Source organism: Corapipo altera, unplaced genomic scaffold (assembly GCF_003945725.1).
Source record: "Corapipo altera isolate COAL_440 unplaced genomic scaffold, ASM394572v1 61286, whole genome shotgun sequence".
Lineage (NCBI taxonomy): Eukaryota > Metazoa > Chordata > Aves > Passeriformes > Pipridae > Corapipo > Corapipo altera.
Window position 1 is genome coordinate 70,525 of NW_020884907.1, and position 22,599 is coordinate 93,123.

General features: G+C 38.8%; 1 protein-coding gene across 2 annotated transcripts in view; it reads right to left on the reverse strand.

Moving 5' to 3' along the window:
• Positions 1-22,071, reverse strand: part of SMC5 (structural maintenance of chromosomes 5) — a 49,774-nt gene extending 27,703 nt beyond the window's left edge. The window contains exons 1-10 of one of the 2 annotated variants that reach the window (XM_027652533.1): positions 21,900-22,071; positions 21,127-21,268; positions 19,936-19,988; positions 17,677-17,839; positions 15,294-15,428; positions 13,904-14,044; positions 9,588-9,749; positions 5,175-5,246; positions 4,102-4,357; positions 2,118-2,272 (exon numbers count right to left, since the gene is read on the reverse strand). In XM_027652533.1, the coding sequence (XP_027508334.1) occupies positions 2,118-2,272; positions 4,102-4,357; positions 5,175-5,246; positions 9,588-9,749; positions 13,904-14,044; positions 15,294-15,428; positions 17,677-17,839; positions 19,936-19,988; positions 21,127-21,268; positions 21,900-22,027 (1,407 nt within the window). In that variant the 5' untranslated portion in view covers positions 22,028-22,071. Of the gene's footprint in view, positions 1-2,117; positions 2,273-4,101; positions 4,358-5,174; positions 5,247-9,587; positions 9,750-13,903; positions 14,102-15,293; positions 15,429-17,676; positions 17,840-19,935; positions 19,989-21,126; positions 21,269-21,899 lie in introns of those variants that run through there. The other variant, XM_027652534.1, reaches the window with a different exon arrangement.
• Between the last annotated feature and the right edge of the window lie 528 nt (positions 22,072-22,599).

A 22,599-nucleotide genomic window follows, 5' to 3' on the forward strand; every position in this document is an offset into this window, starting at 1 on the left:
TAAAGTATTTTTCAGTTAACTCTCACTAGTAATTAGACATTATGTCACTTTACGTAACACACAAAGGCAAAATTAGACAGACCTACACAATTTAATAACCTCAAGTCAGATAAAGGCTGGGTAGAGTTAAAAGCAATTTGAAAGCTAAAATTTTTAAATACATGAGACTAACTTATATACCAAGTATGCTGGTTTTGGTGGGGTAGAGTTAATTTACTTCACAGTGGCTAGTAAGGGGTGCTGTTTTGGATTTATGCTGAACACAGGGTTCATAATACTGAGATGTTTTTGTTATTGCTGAGCAGGGCTTACACAGAGCAAAGACCTTTTCTGCACTTCGTACTGCCACACTGGTGAGGAAAGTGGGAGACTGGTAGGAGACATGGCTAGGACAGCTGACCCTGACTGACCAAAGGGATGCTCCATACCATATGAAAGCACACAAAGTATAAAAAGTAGGGGGAAAAAGGAGGAAAGGGGGACATTTGGATAAATGGTGTTTTGTCTTCCCAAGTGTTGTGGTTTAGGAACAGTATTCTCCAATTTAGTAGTCTCACTAAAACCATGCTGCCACTTACTCCTCACTTTCCCTTCCCTTTTCAGCTCCCACAGGATGGAATTGAGAACTGGAGGTACAAAATTTGAAATCAGAGGTTAAAAAACGAACAATTTATGTGAACAGCAATAAGATAAGAAAATGAACAGTAACACCCTCAGTATTAATTACAGAAGGTGTAAGGGACCATTTACACCAAAAGCCTGCAACAAATACTGACTGGTTTTTCCCCACCACTCTTCCTCCTGACTGGAAAGGGATACTCTTCCTCTCAGAAGCAGAGAAAGTCCCTTTTTCCCCACCCCTGGCAGTGACATGAGGTAGGATCAACAACATTAGGGTGTGGCCCCTCAGCCACACCTTCTGTCAGCTATTGCAAAAAATTAACCCTGTCCTTGGCTGAAACCAGGACACCAAGTCACCATTAGACATGATGGGGCCATGCTCTCCTGAAGGCTGAACACCTGCCTGCCCACAGGAGGCAGTGAATTAATTCCTGATTTTGCCTTGCCTGTGTGCGCAGCTTTTTGTTTCCCTATTAAACTATCTTCATCTCAACCCACGAGTCTTTAGACTTTTACCCTTCTCATTCCTTCCCTGATCCTGCTGCGGGGGGAGAGTGAGCAAGCAGCTGCTGCATGGGGCTTGGTGTTGTCTGGGGTTGAGCCACAATACGAAGAAAAATTTAGACATCAATGGATGTTACAGTATGTAATGTGACCTTAAAGCAAAGGCATCCTATCAAAGCATCTGTAAAACGAACTTGATGTGGTCTTCCAGGAAGAATTGAAATTCTGGTAATAACAGGAAATACTTGGGATTCTATACTAAAAAAAAAGTAACATTGAATAGTCCTAGTGCATGTAGAAAATGTAAGAATTGATATACAAATATTCTAATATACTTATTTAAATTGCAGCAATACACTATTAAATAAGCTTGCAATTCTGATGAGAAGTGCACTTGGAGATCTTCATCCTCTTCACATTACATGGGGCATATATAGCAAGACGCTGGGATAGTGATCAAGTAATACACTAAAAAAATGAATAAATCTATATGCTCTTTGAAAATTTATTCCTGCTATTCCTAGCTTGTACAGCATCTGTCAAACCAAACCAAAACGAGGGATGGATCACATGTTTCTGTCTGTAGCTGGCTGTGCAAAGCAAACCAAAAAGATACCTGGGGATCACAGACATGTAACCACAGCTGAGCAGGTTGTGCTATAAGTGGAGATATTCAATTCCAATACCACTGCTTTTCTAAGCATCAAGTAAGAACTACTGAAGTCTAAATAACTGGATGCACCTTAGAGGAAATCTGCAATAGACACTTTCTTGAGGAGGGAAGGAACCATCCCATCTTAATCAATGTTGAGAACCACAGTATTGCCTATGAATTATAATTACAAATATTTCATCATGCTAATGTATCCTGCATGTACTTGGCAGACCATTCCAAGGTGTCTTAAAAGTTTTTAAAGTCGTTCTCCAAGTCTTGCAACACATAAATAATCTAATCATTAACTAGTCAGTGATACACAAGTAAATTTTCTTACTTCAAGCATCATGGGTTCATAAACTTTTTTTTTAAACTTGTCTTTGTTCTTTCTTAGCCACGTAAGAGCAGAGTATGTGTCCAGGAATCTCCCTTTAAGGTTCTCCTCCTTCATTTTCATTATATTATTAAGTTTTCCAAGGTGATCAATTATTCCTGTAATTTAAGACAGTTTCTTAAACAGAGTCCCACAGCAAGTACACACTGTAACTAGCATTTTCCAGTATTTATTGACTGTGCTACTCCAAAAAGAAGGTTGTTAGTAAATGCTAAGAACTAAGTTTCTCTTTCCAGAATTGAGATGCTGCTTAAAGAAATCTTAAGAACTATTAAGGCTTAAAGGTTAAAATAAAGTTAAAACTTAAAGAAAAACAAAATGTGGTAGCACAGTAGAAGTACAGGCATTTCATCCTAAAAGTACATTTCTTCAAGACTTTGTTTTTTAAATACAGTGATAGAACAAAACATCCCAAGAGAAAAGAAGCAGTGGGACTAGTAACATGAATACCTGTGTGTTATTTCATGCTTGAAAAAAACAAAATGTGTGACAATAGACTCTGTGTGGTAGTCAGCAGAAACAGATCAAATAGTTTCTGTGCTGCTCAAGAGAAAATACATAGTGTCTCCCTCCCGAGATCTCTTGGACTCACTGTACCTCAGTTTCTTCTTGGATTCTATGACAAGTTAACTGCCAGACAGACATATGGGTATGTGCAAATGAGCTAAATTCACTGAGGAATATATCCAACATCTCCTACCCGACAAGCTTTAGTTTTTGAATTTTGTTTCTCAGAAAGAAATAATTGTAAATCCTAGGCTAAAGAAGCTTTCTGTAATTAAGGTTACCTAAAGTTCATCTAGAAAGGACAAATGCTGCATCAGTAGCTAATGTAGAGAAATATATATCTCTATTTATTAAAGAGTATGGCAAAATAAACACTTGAAGAAAAGTACAAAGATCAGTGTTTACAGAGCCATTGTGCTGTCTACCCTTTTATACGGATCTGAATCATGGGTCATCTGCTGCCACCACCTGTGTCTGCTAGAACGCTTCCATCAATGCTGTCTCCACACAATCCTAAACATCCACTGGTCAGATTATGTGACCAATACATCTGTTCTAGAACAAGCAGCAGTCACAAGTATTGAGGCCATGTTGCTGAGAACACAGCTGTGCTGGGCAGGGCACGTCTCCAGGATGAAGGACCACCGCCTCCCTAAGATCTTGCTTTATGGTGAACTTGCCACCGGCTGCTGCGAGAGAGGAACCCCAAAGAGAAGATACAAGGACTCCCTGAAACAACATCTCAGCCTTGGCCACATTGATCAACATAACTGGTCTACTCTGGCCTCCAATCGGGAGGTCTGGAGACAAACCATCTATAACGCTGCTGCTTCCTTTGAGAACACACACAGGATCACTCTTGAGGAGAAAAGACAACGCAGAAAGAATCGTGCCCTGCAGAATATACCACCTAAGGAGTCTTTCTGCTGTGCCTTTTGCTACCAGAAGTGCCTATCTCGTATTGGCCTTTTTAGCCACCAACACGCTTGCAACAAATGTGGGTAGTGCCCTTCCCAAATCTTCATTTGCAAAGCCTAGCCATGATTTATTAAAGAGATAATTGTAAAAACTGCCTCTTGAAAGAAAACTGTTTTTATTTCTGCTTCCCACTAACTACACACCTTCCTTTAGTAACCAAAAAAAAAAATCCCAAAAGGAGTTCCCTTACCTGAGATCAGAAATACTAATTTTTTGGAGAATAGTTTTAAGGTCAGTTGTTACTTTTGAATCTTCTCATTCTATTTTGAAAGTCTTATCTGTTACTTTTAATAAAACAGGAGAGAGGACTGCTATACACATATGCCAACTATGAGGCTTGAGGTAAACACCTGAAATTATTTCACTACAGCAGGAAAAGTAGATTCTGTACAGCCATTAACGCAGTAAAATAAAGTAACAAACAAAAACCCAAGTAACTTACTTTTCTCTTCTCTCTCTTGATTCCTTTTCTCTGCTCTTAGATCACTGACATCACTATCGATATTTGTCCTTTCTTCTTGTAATTTTTTCAGTTCATTATTAACAGCATCAATTTGTGGCTGAAGATTCTCACATACTGTCATTGTATTCAGTTCATTCTTCCACATCTCTATTATCTCCTGAGTAGTGTGTATTTTCTTCTGTCTGTCCATTTCTTCATCTTTTTTCATTCTCAGTGCTTGTTTAATTTCTTCAATCTAAAAATTTTGAGTATTTTCAATAAGAAAGGAGTTTAGTATATAGAGCCTAGTCTATAAATATACATATATACAAATGCCTAGGATAACTGTACAACTGATATTAAATGCTGATATAACCATACACTCAACCCCTAAGAGTCTGTAACAATTCCAATAGCACTATGACAGTTGAAGTACATAAGCAAAAATACAATTAGGCCTTTAAAACAATTATTGAAGTTCCTTCATTTTCACCAAAAGTCTAAAGCTTAACATATTCCTTAACACATCAGAAAGTTAGTCTGTGATTAAATAAAACCTCTAGCACAAACACAACTTTGAAATTTTGACTCTGCACCCTTGTACATTTTACCTAATGCATTTCTTGACCAAGTGCTTAGATTAAGCTCCAGCACTGGTTAACATCTTTGCATTTTCTTTTGGAGAGATGCTGGATACATACACTTGCCAGAAGCAACTATCTCACCTCTCACACAGAGGGTCTGAGGGCATTCATAATGCTGAAGGCATCACTACAAAGACCGTAGCTTTTCAAGGAAAGCCTGTCATATATAGTGTGTGTATATATCCACATTTATACACACACATTGTCTATTCCCAAGTTCGTTGCAACTCATTTTATGTAGCATACACACATCCCTTAGTAATACCTGTTTGACTAACAGGAGTTCTGAAGATTCCTTGTGTAGTGGAGGAAGTGAAGTGTGCAAGCACTTACAGCATCTTCATGGAAATGTGCCACTCCGCTAACAGAAGAGCAGACAAAAAAACCCAGAGAAACACCAAAGAAAGTCACAAATATCAAGACTTTTACCTTTTTTTCTTTCATCTCCAAAGCATCTTGCTTCTGTTTAATTCTCTGGGAAATCTCTATGATTTTAGCAGTCTGCATACAGAAAGGTATTTAAATTGTAGTCATAAATTCAGTTATACTTGTAATAAGCAGTCATATTTTAAGCAACATACCGTATAACATAATTAAGCATTTACTCCATATTTTACTAATGACAAAGTAACTTACAGTTTTTTATTATTCTTAACTGTATCTGTAACATGTAATTTCAGCAATTTGTGAAGAATTTAGAATGGCATGCAAACTGTTCACAACCATTCAGCTATAGATCTGCCAGTTCTGGCATGACACACAGAGGAAGCATTCTAACCTAATCTGAAATTAAAGTAACTCCATCCTTGATTTCAAAAAATGTTATATATTCAGATCCTTACAATTATACAGTGTTTTTGCCCCTTTTTCCAAACCAACTTTACCAAGGAAAGCTGATACTTAAGAGCAAGCAAGGCGTGAGTTCCTAGACACGAGCTGGCCAAACAGAATTTGACAGTTATCTTGCCTCCGAAGTGGACTGTGCTGAAGCTACACCCTACACAGCTGAGCTTGACAACTTGTTGGCTCATGTGTAGGCATCCATGTCTCTACTCTTCCTCTATCCGCAGATTCTATAAAGCTGTGTAATAACATAGATCGGAAGGAACTTTTTGGCAACTCCCAGTCCAATTCCTTTCTCAGACTAGGTTTTATTAGTGTCCAGGCACTTACACACCTGAGTTCTGAATGCAGTGGAGTGTACTATGCTTTCTCTGCAAAATTAATTCCTCCTTTCCTGCATCCTCAAGGTTGAAAACAGTGCAAACAGAATACTGGAACACTACAGAAGGATGGAAGGACTGCAAGAAAATTCCAACGCAGACAAGGAAACAAACAGCACTCTCACCAAAGGACACATCTTCCTACAAACCGAGTCATACGGAAAATACCAAGATGCACCAAGAATGGAGAAAATAGAACTACGCAGAATCTTCTCCCTTCCACAATCTCAAAGATACACAAAAACTTGAGACTCAGACTCCACAGCTGTTTGCATGAAGGCAAAATGGAACAAATACATCTTGGTCTTGCAGCTGACTGCTCTCTCCAAAGAGCATCTGAAGAGGAAGCTCTCTCCCAGGAAATTGATGCACAATGTTCACAAAACAATTCTGAAGGCTCTCAAAATCAGGACACTATTAAGGAACTGAAATTCCACTTTTCAATTATTATATTTTCAGTTATTATATATTTATATATACACCTACCCTACAGAAAAATAACTATAACTGTCTTTATGATTTTCATGGTACAGCCACCACAGACCGCTTTATACTATTAAATATGGATAAAAAATTGCATTTCAGAGTCAACTGTCTTCATACACCTTTAAAGAGACTGAACCAAAAACTGTTCTAGACTTCTCTTATACAATTTTATCAACTCCTTCCTACAAAACAGGTCTCTTCCTTTTTTCCCCACAATCTACACATCCAACAATCCCAAAGCACCAATTCTGACTAGTAATTTTTAATCTAACCCAATAATCAAAAGAATTTTAAAACAGGAAGAGACAGGAACAAAAGTCATATGATGTCTTGACACACTAATTTCTTCCCAGACTTAGCTCTACCTTTACTTTCAGTTCAGTTTTGCCTTCCAGGCAAAATTTTAACTCCACGCCCAGCTTTTTACCAACAAAGACAAAGAGATGGTTGATCTCTGCTCTCACATATATACCCTCAAGCCAAGAGCAAGATCTCAAGAAGCAGTGAGAATTACAGTTACTTGATAATGGATACAAACCTTGACCAAAGGGTCTGAAGACCATTCCCTACAGGTCTATGTGCCCAAAATAGAGCAGACTTAAAATACTAAACTGCTTTTGACATTTAGCTTGAAAAGAAACTCCTTTTGGGTCAGAATAGTTACACTTTTTCTATAATAAAATCATTCTTTAATCAACTCCTGTTTGCTTACAGAAGAATTATCTATGAAATGCTCACCAAATGCTTGCACCTACAAAGATGGAATTTGAAGTTACAAAAAAATTCAAGCAGTCTACAAAAAAGTGACACACTAATGAAGAAGTAGCAACTTAAACAGTTTGGTATTTAAAACTCTTGTGAAACTCGTGACAGTGCAACCAGCAATGACTCTCCTTATAGAAGGCATTCTAACAGCTCAACAGGAAGGTTATGTAGAAGGGAAATGGATTTCAGCACCCAAAGAAAAGCTACTGTCACAAAAATTCACAAAGTAGCAAAACTCTAACATCATCTTCACTGGCCTACTATCTTACAAATTGTTCATGCCATAACCAAGTATATAATACATTCCCTTAAGTCTTTTTCCACAATTCTGGACTGTATGCATCCAAGACAGAATAATCATCATTCAAATTAGACCTGGACACACTATTTAACACCAGAACAAAACTCAGATTTGGAAATGTCTTACTATAATATTACATATAGCATAGTATCAGCTATAAATTAAATACAAAATAGTAACTAATGGTAACTAATCACTGAAAGTAGTATTAGAATATTACATTTCATGTAAATAATTTATAGAACACTTACTGCAATATTCTAATACTGCTTTCCACTTCTGGCTTCTGAAATATTGCAAACAGATGTACCTAATCCATTTTCCGAGCCCAAACTAAACATCACTTCAGCATACAGTTAACCTTGTGAACATTTTGTATGTGAAAGCTTTACTCCACAAGTTTAGACTGAGCAGAAAAATACGCTGATTCAAGAGTATAAATCAATCAGCTAGTACATTCCCCTGTTTTTCTTCCACTTTGTACAAAGCAGCCTATGCCAAGCAAGCTCTCTGCAAGTTAAAACTAAAACGATCCCTGTTTTGTCCTAGGTTTCTCATACAGAGTACAAAAGATCTACAGAAAATAACTTTTTTATGACTATAGCCCAACACTTCCAAGAACAGTGATACCAATGGTTAAGTAGAACTCCTTCCTGTTTGAAGAAAACATATTAGTACAACATCCATTAAACTGAAAGATGAGTAAAACCTAGCAGGATAACACCAAGCAGTGAAAACAAAGCTTATCCATTAACAAGCATGAAGGCTCTTACTGCATATGAAAATTAATTTCAAGCTTCCAGCTGTTAACTTTCCTCTAAGGAAGAGCAAAACTTCAAACAACAACAAAAACCTTCAAAACAAAAAACATAACTACAGCAAAAAAGTCCATTTCAATAAAACTGCAATATTTTTAAACATTTAAGTATTCTGAATCACAATATAATAAACTTTTGTAGTAATGTGGTACACAAAATCCAAAGAATACATTTAGCAAAAGGTTTTCCTAATAATAACAATAATAGTGAGGTACTTGTGTAAATTATATTTTCTGGTACAGTTATATCACAACAAAACAGAAATGCTGTGAACAACAATCTGTGGATTTTGTTTGTCTTTTTTCTGGCTTGGTTTTGGATCTGTTTTTTGTTTGGGGTAAGGGTGTTTGCCTTTTTTATTTTTAAAGCAACCACATGCATGGCCCAGTAGTTCACAGAGTGGTAAATGCCACTGAAGTTTCAGACCCTGATTCTACAAGATGCTTCGAGGCAGCAGTTCTCTACAGGTGTCACATATCTCCATATCAAGTCCTCTGATCCGATCAGTTATCTTCAAAAAGAACTCAATGCAGTGAACATTCTCATGTTATCATTTATCTTCAGTTATCCACTAAAAATTCATGCAGCTCATACAAACAATGACTTCTGCAGTCTCAACAGTACATAGTAGTTAAAACTCTGCAGAGAACTACAGTACTATTTTTCATACAGAAATAGTAATTTTCCATAAACCCTCATAGCAGCTATCCAAAAAACAGGGAGTAGGTTGTAACACATAGGTAGGTTTACCATTAAATTCCCTTATGCATAAAAATATTCACAACCTATGGAGGATTACTGTGCCCTCACGGAATGACATTCAATATTAAAGGAATCCGATAGACCATAAAAGCTGTAATTTAACTTAAATTAACTACCCAAACTGGCTACATTTTAAGAAGATAAGAGCATCCACAAATCCAAACCACAGATAACACAAGCATCTAATTCAACAGAAGTACCTAACTTGGGGAAACTGTTAACATTATATCCCTGTGAAAAGAATTATAAAATTTGCTCCAAGAGCAGACTTTCAGAGTTGCTTCTGAATTTTTACTAAGGAATGTATGCCTAGAAAAGAGATACAAAGGCAACAGGAACCAACGGCACAGGTGCTTCAGAAAAACTTCTTCTGAAACACAGCATCATGACACATGAGAAAGCAAGCAGTTATTACTTGACATTTCACAAAGCTGAACAAAGAACATCTGAAATATAACACATGTTAACCAAGAATTTCAATACCTACATTATCTCTTGTTTTCAAATCCAGACTGTTCAAATTTTCTTCAGCTTCTCGGATTTTTTTTGCCCTTGGGAACTGTTTTTCTTTCAGAATCTCCAGGTCTTTCTTGGCTTTGTTTCTGCGCTGTTTCACTTCCATATACTGCATACGAACACTTTCATATTCCTTGGAGGAGTTGAAAGTAAAATAATTAAAGACTTCCATCTTCTACTCCAGCATTTTATACTGCCCTAACATTTTATTTAATTATTATGTGTTTTAGGAGAAAGATCTCTTTCAGAACCTAGTATTAGAACAACTACTTAAGTAATCCTCCTGTTACTAGTCACACTGACTAGGAGTTGTAAGGATTACTCAGTCCCCAGTGAACAAGCACACACATTAATTGGTTCTTAAAAAATATACAATTCAAGTTGCAGAAGAAACAACCAATTTGTCTGCAATTACCTTGCCTCTAAGTCCATCTGGGATCGGTGTGGAAAAGTAATTCTTTACCCCTTCTGTCCATAATTTGAGACTATTTAAGCAGAAGTCCTCAAGCTAAGGAGTAAATAACCACAGACAACTTCAGGAGAAAGAAAAGGAAAGGAGCTGGACAGATCAGACCTAGTAACACACATAACTCTGCTGAACTAAACCAAGAGGACAGAGTGGAACAGAACTTCAGAAAACAAACAAAACCACCATACAAATAGCAAAGAAGTAACTATCTAGGAAGTTTAACTGGAGATAACATTCCTGAAAGGAAAGAGATGGTAAGAAGGATGGTGACCAAGAATTTCCACTTCAAGAAGGTAGAAATTTTGAGGAGAAAGCAGTTAAAACTCAAAGAGTCATTGTCAATGATTTTTTTCATGTGTTATGTTCTCTGGAGGGAAAAAAAGAGGATGGAAAAAACCCCAAACAAACAAAGAAACAAAAGAACATTACTGCTCCAGGACTGTTAAGGGCTCCTGAGTAAAAAAGGTGCTCAGAGGACCAGAGGGAGGAGGAGTAGATTGATGTATGCAGGGGGATCGAGGAAGGGAGAGCTGTTTGATTTTGTATACACTAAAGAAAGCCCCTGATTTAGAGCATATGCCTAGCTTATTCCAAGCCTTGGAGCATTAAAATAATAATAGATAAAAACAGCCTGGAAGCTCTATCTGTAACAGCTAACTCAGCTTTATCTGCTACCGCGTTTTCATAGTTACTGAATTACCCTGATTAATCACAAATACATCAACATAGGTTATAAAATTCAAGGTCTTTTTTCATAGCATCTTTTTCATAAGGCCAAAAAGTATTTGAAGAAAGCTGCTGTAACTGATGTGGAGTATGATCAGTAGCCAGTGTTACAAAGTTACAGAGGTAAAGTGATCATACTTTCACTAGGCTGAAAGAATAAGCTTAAAATTTAGCTCTGCTTTAAAGAAGTTAAGTTTCAAGGTTAAAGCAAATACACACACATACAATTATGTTTCACTTCTTCCTAGAAGTTGTCATGACACTGGTTTTATACAGTTGATCCCTTTATCACTTAAGAAAACTTGGCTTTCACAAGACCTCTATATTTCAGTAATCCTTAAGCAAATAACTTTGATCCTTGTAATTATGTACCCTGTTAAAGATCTGCAGAACTTCTAAAGCACTTCAGCACCAAAAGATTTGCATCTTAATCAGAGAACAGTATTTTTCTCAATTGTAAATGTCAGAGGAGGAAAAGAATGGACATGGCTTGGTCAAAACACATTTTCAAAATTATGTGTTTCCAGGACATTTACAGCAGCAGGCAGAACAGCATTTCCTGCCATTAAACTACCTTAAACCAGTATTCCTTATGGTACACCACAACCTTAACTTTAAGCTTTGAGGGGTAAGAAACCCCTTTTCTGTAAGGCTTTATAAAAGATGGATTATCCGTGTCAAACAAAACCCCCTAGCCCCTGCAGCACTGACTGTAGATGACACCATCACTTGATGCAAGCCCCACTAAGGTACACACAAGAACATAAAGTATACCCTAAATCCTTTAACGCTGTACTCCTACGGTCCATTCTACGCAATTTAAAGCACATGTTCAAAAGCTTATTAGGCAGACATGCATAAAAATGGTGCATAATTCTCAAAAGAGAAACTGTTGGTCCTGTCTAGAGAAAAATGCTTGATTAGAAACATGTTGCTCAGGTGAAGAGCAGTAGAGTTTTCAGAATAAAAATGCACTTTGAGTGTGGTCAGAACATTAAAGAAGTTCAGCACTAGATATCTCCTTTTCCATTAGGATCAAGAGATTGTCTAATGTCATATTTCAGTTAACATGTTTTCAGGCTGCCTGTCTTCCTATTTCATAACATAACGCAAAGCTCATATATCTGCCTCCCCCTGATTTGAAGGCTGACCTACAGCTTCTGTTTTCTTACAGAGGTAAATCTAAACAGCTAGGTGTGTTTGGTCTGCAAGTAGAAACCTCCCTTTTGGAGAGGATGGAGGAGAGAAAACATCCACTCAAGGAAGAATTAACTCCCATACTACCCTCAACTTTGGTAAACCCAATTTGAAGACACCAAAAACATTTATTCTTAGGACTACACAGTGCTAGGTCAGACAACAAAGAAACATGCACTTTTAAGACAATGCATTTCTTCTTTTAGAGAGAGTTTGATATTTTGCAATGTAGGAGAATAGCAAGAGTTCTACCACGATTGGACAAACCACAAAATGGCAACGGAATGTGAAATTTTGTTGCTGCCCATAGCTCGAATATCCTCTACCTAGTAAAATAATTATGTTGATGATGACTTTTGATTTCAACTGTAGATTATGCAGGTGACTTCTGTAGATTATGCAGGTGATTAAGGAGGTGACTTCTACTAAAACATTCTAGTATACACTACTGAGTCCGTATTATAAATCAGAGCTTAACAAAGTGTCAAAACACACTGTTGTTTCTATGGATTCAGTGGCCAGAAAGTTAAATTTATCTCAACTAAATGCACCCACCAAAAGCATTTAACATACGGAGCAACACAAACTGTCTGGAAGACAGCACTGAGAGTAAGGTGTGAAGGAGTTTCACTAAATTTGCTTAAGAAACATGCAACTAACAGTAATGTTCTCAAACTTATGGAAGGCAATTTAACTGACAGCAGATAAAATTTCTTAGTTTAGTTGTCCCCATGCCAGTTTCCAACCAGCCTTCAGAGTCCTGTATATACAAATATCTTAGAGAACAATCAGTATCAATCTACATTATCTACACAACACCTACACCTCTCTTAATAAAATAATTCTCTTGTTAACTCAGCCAGTTAACTCATTGTTAACTAATGCATCTGCAGTACGAAAACCTTGCATCATTCAGCAAGTGCTGACATCACAGACTGTATACCCTACTTCCTACCTACCACCATCCATCTATTTCAACTACTACTCCTCTGTGCTGTTACGAAAAAGATTAAGGCAGTGATGGTACATCCCTTGAACCCAGTTGCTCAAGATGTAAAGTTTTTTATATATAGCCATGTGAGGCTTTGTTATATGCAAAATTGCAACAAAATAACTTAGGAAGCTTTCCGCATTCTCCACAAATAGTACATGCAAGTTTTCTTGCAAGTTCTGTAACTCTATTTCATGAACTCTAGAAAGCTTGCCAATGAGACAAACATTTCAGTAAACTGAAACCCACATCAGTTTAAACTCTTTAGAAAAATTTAATCTGACCAACCATTCAACACTAAACTACAATTATCGAAGTGCTGTTCAGAAAGACTTTGTTTTGTGTAAACAACCTGTTCTTCATTCTAGGCTCTTTTAAATTTGTTTTAAAATTTCTATCTGTCCAGACACTATTATTTTTGAGATTGGCAACCTAAATTCACTGTCATGTATGTCATGTACACCAAACCTCAACTAAAAAATTAAGGGAGAATGCAATCTGTAAAGACAAAAACCCTAGCAAAAATATGGAGAAAAAAAAAAAGTTACAGCAGGAAGTAGTACAACTGGCTAGCACTTAAATTAAACCAGTAGTGTCTGCACACAATAAACTACTGCTCCTGGTCTGTATTGTTGGCTTCCCTAAATGGGAAATAATAACTGCTTGAATTACTTCTGAAGCAACTTCTTCAGTCCAGCTAGATATGTAAGCAAACATCTGATCACAGTTAGGCCAAGAACAGTATTTCAAGACCTGACCTGTTGTCTGCATTAAGCAATCATAGTGATATTCAAGCTGTTCTGGTCAAACTTCTTTTAAAGCAACTTTTGGCCTATTTCCAATTTTGGGGTATTACAAAAAATGGGTTAGGCAAGGAAAACACTGAAAATAAAAGAAAACTTACCAACCAAGGCCTTTTCCTCTCAAGCATCTCTATCAAATCTATGTGGCTCTTGTGCTCTAGGTATCTGTCAACATCTTGCTTGTATCGTTCAATCATCTGTTTCATTTTCTCCAATGAGTTAGTTTTTTCTCTGCACAAGTGCTGCAATGTAAGCATCTATTTGGTGAACACATTTCTCAGAAACAGTCCACATCTCACCTGTATGTTAAAGCAGAAATTTAACACTAGAGGGGACATTTTAGTACAGCAGGAAATAGAGGGGTACAACCCAACTTGGAATAGTTGTCCTGTCTCTCTTCCGAGGGAGAAAGGCTTCCTTCTGGGGGAGCTCAGCCCAGCACTGGCTCTGAGCTGGCGGGAGCAGTTGGGTGGCTGCTGGTTCTGAGCCAGAAGTGGCATGGCTGTGGTCAGGTCAAGCCCCATGGTGAGCATTTTTCATGTGAATCACTTTCTCTTTTGTACATTTTTGTTATTAATATCAGTGCTGTTACTATGCATTTTATCTCCCTGCTGTTTCCAGTAACCTCTTCTCATCTCGAGCCCTGATCTTGTGCCTCCAATTCTCTCCAACCACCTGCATGGGGAAGAGGAGAGGGGAACAAGCGAGCAGCAGTGTGGTTTGGAGAGTCACAGTGGGGCCACTAAACCATGAATGACAATCACATACTTTCTGTGAAAATAAAACTAATTCAAACATTAATCCTAACCTGAAGAAAGTTCATGTTGGGTTTTTTTAAATGTGTTGAGGAAATTAATTCTTTAAGCTCAAACCTTCATTAACCTATATGTTTCTAAACATCTAACTAGTTTTGATAAATACTACTAAAAAAATGCTTGTAAAAGACCATATAGAAATAGGCAACAGAAACAGCAAGGTTAGTACAAGAGTGTAACAAGTATGAGTGAAAATGCACAAGTGTAAGCACAAGAAGACACAGCAGAAGAAAGGATTAAACTAATGGCCTGTATGGCTAAGAAGAGACACTATTCTCAGAACACTGTTCCTTTTCCTCTTTGTCTGTTCCTTTCTATGGAAGTTTAAGTCAGCAAGATTAAAGCAAAGGACCATCCTGTAATAGCTGATGACTTCTAAAAGACATAAAAGGATCTGTCCAGAAAAGTTGCTGCCAGTCAAGAATTCCAAAGAGATAAGTATTTGACATCCCTTGTTCTCTGTGTCCAGATCACTTGCACACATGTCCTTGTACTTATAAGCATGTGAGTGTCAGAGGAAATGAATCCTGAGAGAAGATGAGCATTATTTGGTAAAATCAACTTACAGACTTGGGAAATAAATATCACCTTCTAATTCTGTAAGATCTCATGTTAAGTTTTATCATGATAATTTCCCTCCAGTCACTGCTCTGTCTCTACATAGCGCATTATTTACCTCCAGTTCTCTTTCCCTTTCTCGGAAGCTTTTTAGTTCGCAGTGGAACTGGTACATTTCTCGAGAACCAATCGATTTTTCAGTGGCTTCAAGCAATTCGATCTTACTCAGTTTTGCAAATTCTCCAACTCTGTCCTACAAAATGAGAAAAAAGTTACAAAAATACAGGAATAGCTAAAACAGTGCAATACAGTAATACTGGATTTATATCCTGCAACCTACTTCTCATGAACATCACCTGATTTACAGTTCTATGCCAGATAGCTCTAGCATAGTTCATTACCATCTCATAGAGGAGCAATCCAGCTCTTCTAAACATTTGTTCTCAGGCTGCTCAAGCTACACCTTTGCAGCAGGAATGCTATGACTAACTCAAAAGTTAAGTCACATAGAAATGAATATTAAAGATGGCAGCCAAGGCCACCAGGAAGTATTGCTGCTGTGGTAAGGGCAGAAGAATAGCTCAAAACCAAGACTGAAGCAAAAGGTGTGCTTGCCATTGATACAGTGGCAGAGAACAAATAAACCCTATCAACACAGTATTACCGACTAAACTGACATTTATGTACTGAAGAGAAAAAGTTGTTTTCAATACGAAGTTATGTTAGCAGAGTATGCTGAAAGTCCTAAACTGGCAATTTGAGATATCTGCCAGCTGCTTGTAGAATAATTCATCACCCTCTTCATTCTAATTGGGTGGTCTATAACAGACTCCCACCAGCATGTCAGCCTTGTTGGTTTTCCCCCTGATTCTGGTCCACAGGCACTCAACACTATCATTACTGATTTCAAGTTCTACAGACTCAGAAGAAATTCTCTAACATATAGAGCCACCCCTCCACCTCTCCTACCTTGCCCAACCCTTCTGAAGAGCTTGTAGCCATCCATGGCAGCATTCCACTCATGCGAGTCATCCCACCACATTTCTGTGATGGTGACTACATCACAGCTTTCCTGCTGCACACTGGTTTCCAGCTCCCATGCTGGGTGCACTAGTGTACACGCACTTGAGCTGGGCTGCTGACTTCACTTCTAAACCTGGCTTTCCACCCTGAAGCTCATCTCTGGAAAGCCTGGTTTCAACCCCTTTCCCCTTCAAACCTAGTTTAAAGCCCTCCTGATCACCCCAACAACTTATGGGCTAGAGTCCTTTTGCCCTTGCTAGATAGATGATGCCCATCTGACTCTAACAGGCTGGGTATGACAGAATTTGCTCCATGGTCAAAAAAACCAAAATTCTGCCAGTGGTACCAATCTTTTAGCCACCTAAGATGGGTTTTCCTACTCCTCTCCTCACTCATCCCTGCTACTGCAGAAAGTGAGGCAAACACCACTTGCGCTGCTGTCCCATTACCTAACTGACCCGGCACCTTGAAGTCCTTTTTAATTAGCCTGGTACCTCTTTCAGTACAGTCATCACTGCCAGCCTGGAACACCAGCAGTGGATAATCAGAGGGCTCAGGGAGTCTTCTACTATCCCTCACCCAGGCCCTGGGAAGGTAGCAGACTTCCCCGTGGGATGGGTCCGGTCAGCATATAGGGCCTTCAGTTCCCCTCAGAAGAGATTTGCCTTCTACAGTTACCCTTCTTTTTTCTTTATGGCTGTGGCTATAACCCATCTACTAGACGGGGTGCAAGCTGGAGACTCTCCAGACAGATCCTCTTCTTGACTGTCCTCTGCGTGATTCTCTGGTCCAGGACCTTATACCTGTTCTTTAACAACAGCATGGGAGGTGACGGGGGTCGGCAGGGGATTCTTTTACCTCTGCGACTGGGGACCTGTTTCCATTCCCCCCATCTACTTGGTTTGCTCCATCTGTCTGATGGCAGGAGGGGCAGGGGGTTGCAAGAGTGTGACTCTACCAGACTACTTCCCTTTCACTTTCCCTAATATTCTTTAGCCTCTCCACTTCTTCCTTGAGCTCTGCCACTAAGCACAGCAAATCAATCACCCGCTCGCATCATACGCAGGTGCCTCTTGCACTGTCCTCTGGTACTAACACCAGGTTCAGACATTCCCTACAGCCAGTGACCCGAACAGCTGTGCCCTTCTTGAGGGGTTCTGTTTGGGTTAGCACACTCCTCCTGATATCAGCAGCAATGGCTTTCACTTGTTTGGAAACCATTGCTGGGTCGAGTTGTGGAAAAAAAAAGAAAAATACCCAGTGCCACACACCTACCTCACAACTCATCAGAAAGAGCTGGGAGGGTGCCTGTGCCCTTCCTGCTTGCCCTGCCTGTGCAAACTGCAATGCCACACCCCTGTCTGCCCACTCCTGTTCACTGTGCTCCCAGGAGCAGTTTAAATCTCCTGGCAAGGAGCTTGGCTCCACCCCCAGTCAGCTGATTAGGCCTCAGGGCAGCTGGTCTGATTCATCCATACCTGAGGAAGAAAATGGCACAGATTGTCCACCTGGATGTTCAAAGCTGCAATGTGTTCTTCTACTGTTTTCAGGGTTGCTGGCTTTCTGTTGATCCACCACGATGATGTGTTGTTCACCACTTGAATCTCACGGGTGATAATAATATTGCCTGGTGGCTTAAACCTGATTAGTAAAAATAAGTGTTTACATTTTTGAGAATACACAAAGTTTACCAAGTGTCTAAGTATTATTAGAATTTTTAGACAGTTAAATATTTAAATAACTGGACAGTAGCATCACATTCTCATTTCATCATTCAGAAAACATCCAGTACTTCAGTGATGAACTAAACTCATATGGAAAGCATCCTAGAACATCTGAAAATCTTAACTCAGAGGAAGTAATTTACATAAATGAGATGCTCATGCTGAATGTATGAAACATTCAAAAGTTGTTGCAGATGTTAACAGTTTCTATGAAAGTGTAATTTTTTTGTTTGACATTTAGTAAGTTTAAAAATTGGCATTAAGGAGGTACACACCAGCTGTAAGGCTTTAAAATAAAGCATTAGTGTACAGAACTATATCAATAAGCTGTGCATACATACTCCATCTGGGAATAAAAACAACATCATAAAGCATAAAAATACTAATTTTCATTTTCTGCTTTTAAAAACCAGTAAAAACACATTAATTGCCTATTTAGTTCTCTAACTCAACACTTATTTTCAGAAGTTTAGTCTGTTTAAGATGCATCAATAACAAATGAGCAATGAGGTAAGTCAAATTTTGGCTATAATTTTGATTTAGAAATTGTCTAGTGCCTGTTAAGCATATTGTTAAAACTGGAAAACACAGGCTTGTAAAAGTTTAGTGGCCACATAGCTCAGGAGACTTAAGAACAGAGATCAATGTAAAGTGAATATGCATCTGCTGCCAGCTTTCGGATTAAGTTCCATAGGGATATGAGTCCACTTCTTGAAGACTGGATGATTCTTTCCTCGATTACATTATTCTATCAGACTTCCTTCAAGAGACATAGAAAGCCGTGCTCTTTTTCTTTTATCAAATTAAAGACTTTTACTACTATAACCTGATTTTAATTATAATTCAAGGGTAAAATTCAACCAGCACAGTATATGCCTACAGAACTCAAATTTTTCAATTCCTGTCAAAATGCAATCTTCTGCATCACTGGTCTTTCAATCTAAATGTTGTATTTAAGTATTTTCTACCAACTAGATAAAGGACTCAACTGCATTGCAACCACTAGAGTAAAAATGCTAAGTCTTCACACTGCAAGACTCTTTCCAGACTTTCATGTAACATCAGGATGCATTTATGCCAAAATAATAACACCATCTACCCTGAAAAACATCCTACCTCCTGACCTACTGCTTGGCCAGTCTTCAAAGAATGTCGTCTTTATTCACTTCCACAAGAACAAAAGTGGACAGGTCTTGTTCAGAGGCCTGTTCCACTATTTTTTTCCTTAATATAATTTTCTTTTTATGCAATCTGATCAGGGTGGCCAATTGTTAACACAGGTTATGAATTAGCTGATTATCTCTATCTTTCATTTAGGTCAGGTGAACAGACCAGGTTAAGGCTTATTAAAATCACCTGTGTCATTGCATCCACAAAAAAGCAAGGAAGCATGTAACATGGCCCTGTATCACTAGTTACAAATTTTACAGAGTAAGTACAAATGATTTTGATTTGGTCTGTTTTGCAAAAGCTTACATACAAGACTGCATTAGCAAGAATGAGCCAGATCTTCTAGTTTTTTTGTGTCAGTATGTAATGTTTTTGGTATGAATGTAGGAGAGCTCCTCATACTACCAGTATCAGTATAAGAAAGTGAAGGCAGAACAATCTGTTTCAAAATTTAGACTTTGACTTTTTTCAATTTAACAAAAAAATTCCAACCTCTACATAATGATGGCAGTGCTGATTGTATTTGAACCATATGAAGCTTAAATGTCATCAAAATCTAAACACACCATATACAACAATTTTTATCTATACATTCTTTTTACATAAGACAAGGTGAAAGGCTCCAGAAAGTGAGATCAAGAGTAGCCATCACTGCTTATTTCTTCTGTGGTAATTATTTAATCTTAAAATTTTTAAGTCTGGGGGGTAATAAAAAGAGAAAAAAGCACCAGCTTAAAGACAGACCTCTGTATACCAATTTTTTTTTTCCCCAGCTTTGTGAATAACTGAGTGGAGAAATGATCTAATTAAAAGTGAATGAGGAAATACAGTTTTAGTACTTACAGTTCAATTTCCACTAAACCTTTCGTGCATCCCTGCTTTACAAAGAGACCAACCTAGAAAATTAATTTAGAAATTGTTATCACAAAATAACAGCACAGTATTAAAAGTTAATATTTTACAAAAACATGCATTTGTATAATACAGCTGACACAATGGGATATTTTCTTGAAAACGTACAACTAAAAATTTTTTTTTAAACTATTAACTAAAGATACAGAAACAGACTTATCTTGCACATCAACTAGCATCATTAGAACTTCCTCCACAAGTTAACTATTCCTGATTAACTTCAACCTCCAAAATCGAACAAATTATCATCAGCAGATCCACTGAGAGGAAGTTCTCACAAATCAGGACAACAAAGGGAATACAAATGAAAAGATACTGCCAAATATCTGTACCAACAGAACTACCAATTCCAATAGTATAAAAACAATCCTGGAAAGTCAATAAAAATACCAACACACACTACTGCCATGAAGTCAATTTCTGTATTTACATTTGCTCCTGGCTCAGCTGCCACAAGAGAATATACACAATCACTTAGGCACCCAGATTCACTGCTTCAAAGATCTACTCAAATACATTGTGTAAAACGAAAATATCCGTGATAGCAACTGCAAAACTTAAAAATTACACAATACAAACTTCCTACTACAATGTCAACACGTGATCTCTTGGGAACAAAAAAAAAAAGTAAATGTAGTAGAGCAATCCAAATTCCACTTAAACCTAAGATCAGTGCCAGCATACTTTTAGAGATATTCTCAGACACACTAAGGATGTGTTATTTCTACAAATACTACCTACTCAGAAATTTAATTTACACTGTTTTGTTTATTCCTCCTTTAGTTGGTACTTCTGATCAAATGTTATCTAGGCATTAGGGGGCATTTTTTTAGCCCCACTATGGATGCTTAATCATCTTCAAACATAACATCTAGTCCACCCAGGCTGCAGTATAATTCAGGTGTTTCCATTTCATAATTCATCCAAGACAACTATTAATTCAGAAAGAGAAAATCCCTTTGTAAAACGCTTTGCCTTTGGAATAGGCAATTCTTCAATTTGCACACCTACCTTTTATGAAAATAAAGCAAATCAAGGAAGAGCCTTTCGCCCCTTCCTCCACTGAACAATGCTCTTAACCAAACTCAGATTCAACATGAAATTACAAAAGCTCATAGTTACCTTATCGGCCCGCCCTATGAAAGAAGGTTTCCCAGCCAGTCCCAGGCAGATGGCACAAACAATGCTTGACTTCCCTGTTCCATTAGCACCTACAACCACGTTCAGGTTGGGCCCTGGATATACTTCACAGCTATCATATATTCTGGAAAACACAGTAATTTTTTTAATCTTATAGACACCATATTTGCTTGAAAAAAAAGAATAATTTCTTAAAAACAATATATGATTTAACTGAATACAAGGTAAAATTACCTAATCTAAACTCAATCGCCAAACACCATTTTGTAAGAAAACCTCAAGAGTGAAAATTAACATTTCAACAAAACTCCGTGAAACAGACAGATTCCTGCCAGCCAGAGTACTCACAAGAACTTCCTTCAAAATTAGTGATTATAAAGAAAGAAAATCAGCAACATAATGATAATTTATCTTGAATTTACTAGGGTATAATTTTATTTTACGTATTAAAAAAAAATAAAAAAAAGAAAGAATTGAGTGAGCTCAGTCAATTTAACTCCAACTGCCTGCTGTACCACAGTCGCACATTCCACTCATCTAACCCAAACGGTAGGTTCACTCCACACTCCAAACAGGGTACCGCCTTGCAAGGAAGGCATCCCTTGGCGCAGTCCTCTTGCAGCCGCCGCCACCCGCGGTAACCCCGCTTCGCTGCTGTGGCTTCTCGGCTGCAGGCCCGCCGGGAGGGACGGGCGGAGGGAGGCCGCAGCACCCCGAGGTGGGGGAGAGCGCCCCTCACTCATTCACTCACTCACAGGAAATTCTTCATAAAGATTCGAACGACGGAGCCCGGGATGAAACGCTGAGGTTGTTTGCCGCCCTTCGCGGCCCTCCTGTCCGCGCTGCCATTTTCCCGCGCGGGATCCTCCTCGGCCGCCGCCATCTTGGCCTCTATCACCTTTTCTCTCCCCCCCCCCCCCCCCCCTTCGGCCCCAACGCCGGGCTCGCGCGCTCGCCGCGCTCTTATGACCAGGGTGGGCGGGACTAAATTGCGCTGAAGCTCTTCATTGGCGGGAAGCGCGCCGTGCTGGCGTCTATTGGCTGGAGCGGCGCGGGTGCGGGGCGCGCGCCGGGGCGGGGCGTTGCGGCGGGTGAGGCCGCGCGGCGCGCGGGGCCGGTGGTTGCCCGCGAGGAGGCAGCAGCTCGCCGGTCTGTGAGGGGCATCTGCTCAGCGGGGTAGTGTCTGTTACATTTGCAGCAAAGTAACAGGAAAAACGTTGTTTACACGTGTTCATTCCGGGACCAGACAACCTGCAGGGAGGACAGCCGCCCTTCAGAAACGCTCTTAAGAGTGACATACTCCCGGCGTCTCTCAGCAGGCGAGGGCTGAGCCTCGAGAAGGGTTTACTTTACAGAACGTTCGACCGTCTTTCATTTAAGGGGTTGTTTGCACCTTGCTGTGGGTTTGGGGGTCTTTAGGGACCCCTGGTGGCTTTCTATATATGCCGTTGTTTT